A 3,292-nucleotide genomic window follows, 5' to 3' on the forward strand; every position below is an offset into this window, starting at 1 on the left:
TCCATGGTGGGGCTGGGGCTGGGAGGGCCAGGGAAAAGCTGGAGATCAGGGAGAAGCTCTTCCCCAGTGGGTGCTGGGCACTGAGCAGGTGCTCCAGGGAATGGGCACAGCCCCAAGGCTGCCAGAGCTCCAGGACAATGCTCTCAGGTGTGCACAGGGTGGGACTGCAGGGCCAGGAGCAGCTCTTGGATGACTGGTGTGGGTCCCTTCCAGCTCAGGATATTCCACTCTTCTATTCCTCTATTATATACATATACATATACATATACATATACATATACATATACATATACATATACATATACATATACATATACAATATATAATAGATATCCTATGTTCCTCTATGCTATTCTTAGAATAGAATATTCTAGAATATTAGAATATTAGACTATTAGAATATTCTAATATTGAATTCTACTAATGGAATGCTTCCCTTAACACATTAGCCTGTAAATTCTGGAGGGGGCTGAGGTTTCAACCAGGCCTTTCCCCTCACTCTGAGGAGGGCAGTGACACATGGAAGGTGACAAACTCAGTCCCATGGAGCCCAGGTGGAACTGCCACCTGTGGGGGTGTGGCATGGAGGGCCAGCTGCAGGGAAAGGAGCCCACCTGGCATGGTCCACACACTCCACCACTTTTCCCTTGGGGTCCCTTCCTGGTCAGGACAGTCCTCTATTCTATTCATAGAATAGAATATTAGCATTTTCAAATATTCTATTTCATTCTAGAATATTAGAATATTCTAATACTCTATTCTATGAATAGACAAGGAGAAGGAGAAAGAGAAGGAGAAAGAGAAGGAGAAAGAGAGAGAAGGGGAAAGAGAAGAGAATGCTTCCTTTAACACACCAGCCTGTAAATTCTGGAGCTTTCCCTTTCCCTCGCTCTGAGGAGAGCAGTGACACATGGAAGGTGACAAACTCAGTCCCATGGAGCCCAGGGGGAACTGCCACCTGTGGGGGTGTGGCATGGAGGGCCAGCTGCAGGGAAAGGAGCCCACCTGGCGTGGTCCACACACTCCACCACCTTCCCCTTGGGGTCCCTTCCTGGTCAGGACAGTCCTCTATTCTATTCATAGAATAGAATATTAGCATTTTCAAATATTCTATTTCATTCTAGAATATTAGAATATTCTAATACTCTATTCTATGAATAGACAAGGAGAAGGAGAAAGAGAAGGAGAAAGAGAAGGAGAAAGAGAGAGAAGGGGAAAGAGAAGAGAATGCTTCCTTTAACACACCAGCCTGTAAATTCTGGAGCTTTCCCTTTCCCTCGCTCTGAGGAGAGCAGTGACACATGGAAGGTGACAAACTCAGTCCCATGGAGCCAATCGCCGATCCTGCACCCCAGGTGACCTTCCTTGTCATCTTCCACGCTCCTGCTGCGCTTACTGCTCTGCCGGCTCCTCTGCACTCACCCCCCCAGAGCGGGCAGTCAAAGGTTGCAGGGACGACGGGGCCGCCGGTGGGTGGATTTTCCAGATGCCAGCATTTCATAAGGCACACGGCATGTATATAAACGATAGGGATATTGCAAGGGACACGTCAAGACACAAAACTAACTTCAAAACAGAAAAGTCATCAACAGCTACAGGTACGGCAAGAAAACTCGGCTCATTAGCTACGGCCTCTGGGGCAGGGGAATGCCCCCCTCTTCCAGGGTGGGGAGCTGCAGGAGGAATCCTCTGTTCCCCACGGAGGATGCACAGCAGGAGGAGGCCTTGGCCAGCACAACGTCACCTCTGGGCTGGCAAGTGCTCAGTTTGGACAGGCTGCCCAGTAGAAGCCACGGTAGCAGGTTTTTTTCCCTGCTCTTTGTGCCTCGGGCAATGCAGCTCCAGTTGCCCAGAGCTGTGTCCTGTCCTGGCTGGGAACCAGCCCTGCCCCTCCTGAAGGGGAACTTTGTGCCACGCCGAGCCTAAATCCGCGTGGCTGCTCACAGACCCGCTGGGGCACATCGGCCTTTTGGAAACTGGGAGAGCTTTAGGAACAGGACAGGTAAATCAATCCCCAGGGAACACTTCAGGCAAGCTCTGAGGTGATGTTCACACCCTGCTACTGGCAAGCTTCTACTGGAAAACCAGCCCAAGGTTCCTGCAAGGACCTGGGGTCCACAAAGCGAGCTGTCCTAATGCCTCACCTTGTTCTCGTCTGCTTTCAAAATAGTTACAATCCCTGCAGCCAAAGGAATTCATGGAAACCTTGACATTTCCATGCCTGAGCTTCTAACAGGCTTCTCTTCTGTGCCCCTTCCTCCCCCCAGCAGGTCCAAAATAACGACCCAAGATCAAAACTCCCCAAAAAATCAGAGGAGAAGGTGGGAGGAGAGCTGAGACAGCTGTGAGGTGTTGGAGGGCTGAGCTCCTGCCAGCCCAGACCTGCACAGGGTCACCACCGCACACCCCCTGCGCTTCCAGCACAGCCCTGGCTCCCTCAACACCCCAATCCCACAGTCAGCTGCAGAGGAATCAAAAGGAGGAGCTCAGAAGTTCCCAGCCATGCAGATTATCCAGCTGCCGGGATCAGAGCCCATCCCTCAGCTGTGGTCAAATTTCAGGTGGGAGGGGAGTGCTCCTCCTCACTGGAGGGAAGAGTCACAGGAGGGAAGAGCTGAAGGGCTCGGTCTGACACCTCTCACCACTTCCAGGGCAGGCCTGGGACCAGCCCCCACCCAGCCGCAGACATTCCCAGTTAATCCCGGGAAGGAATGCTGCATTTCAGGGTGAAGTGTGCAGGAAGCTGAAGTCCAAGTGGGAATGGGGAGAGAGGACACACGTGTACCCTCGGAAGGTGGGAGTCTCTGAGAACTGATGGCATAAAATCAGCTCTGGAAAGCCAGGCTGACCAATCCCACCTGCAAGGGGATCCAGGCTCGAAGCCAAACCGAGGAATGCTGCACCAAACCCCCCCCAGAAGCAGCAGCAGCCGCAGGCAGAAGCGAATCCTGGGAACAGGGCTGGCCCCGGGCCCAGGCACTACATGAGTGCCACTGGAAGCTCTCCCTGATCCCTTCCCTGGCCCTAAAGAACACGGCTTAGCTCCCTCACGGATTAAGGCTCTTTTAAGGCAAAACCCCACAGCCACGACCACGACACAGATGGCGGGGAGCGGTGGGAAGAACTTCACAACAAACACAGCAGCGGGGATCGAGGTACTCACCAGAGCGCTCGGGGCTGGAAGGAGGCAAGAACAGTTAAAGCCGAGCTCACAGGGGATGCTACTCACCGAGGAGGCGCTGCTACAAGACCTGCTCCTGCGGCGGCGGCAATGCTGCTGCTGCTGCTGCTG

At 52.9% G+C, this 3,292-nt stretch overlaps 1 protein-coding gene across 1 annotated transcript in view; it reads right to left on the reverse strand.

Moving 5' to 3' along the window:
- The window catches only part of CLK3 (CDC like kinase 3), a 12,081-nt gene that overhangs the window by 4,718 nt on the left and 4,071 nt on the right, over nucleotides 1-3,292 (reverse strand). The window contains exons 4-6 of the mRNA XM_031055928.1: nucleotides 3,230-3,289; nucleotides 1,250-1,412; nucleotides 1,006-1,051 (exon numbers count right to left, since the gene is read on the reverse strand). Of these exons, the coding sequence (XP_030911788.1) occupies nucleotides 1,006-1,051; nucleotides 1,250-1,412; nucleotides 3,230-3,289 (269 nt within the window). The remainder of the gene's footprint in view (nucleotides 1-1,005; nucleotides 1,052-1,249; nucleotides 1,413-3,229; nucleotides 3,290-3,292) is intronic.

Source organism: Geospiza fortis, unplaced genomic scaffold (genome assembly GCF_000277835.1).
Source record: "Geospiza fortis unplaced genomic scaffold, GeoFor_1.0 scaffold171, whole genome shotgun sequence".
In the NCBI taxonomy this organism is placed as follows: Eukaryota; Metazoa; Chordata; class Aves; order Passeriformes; family Thraupidae; genus Geospiza; species Geospiza fortis.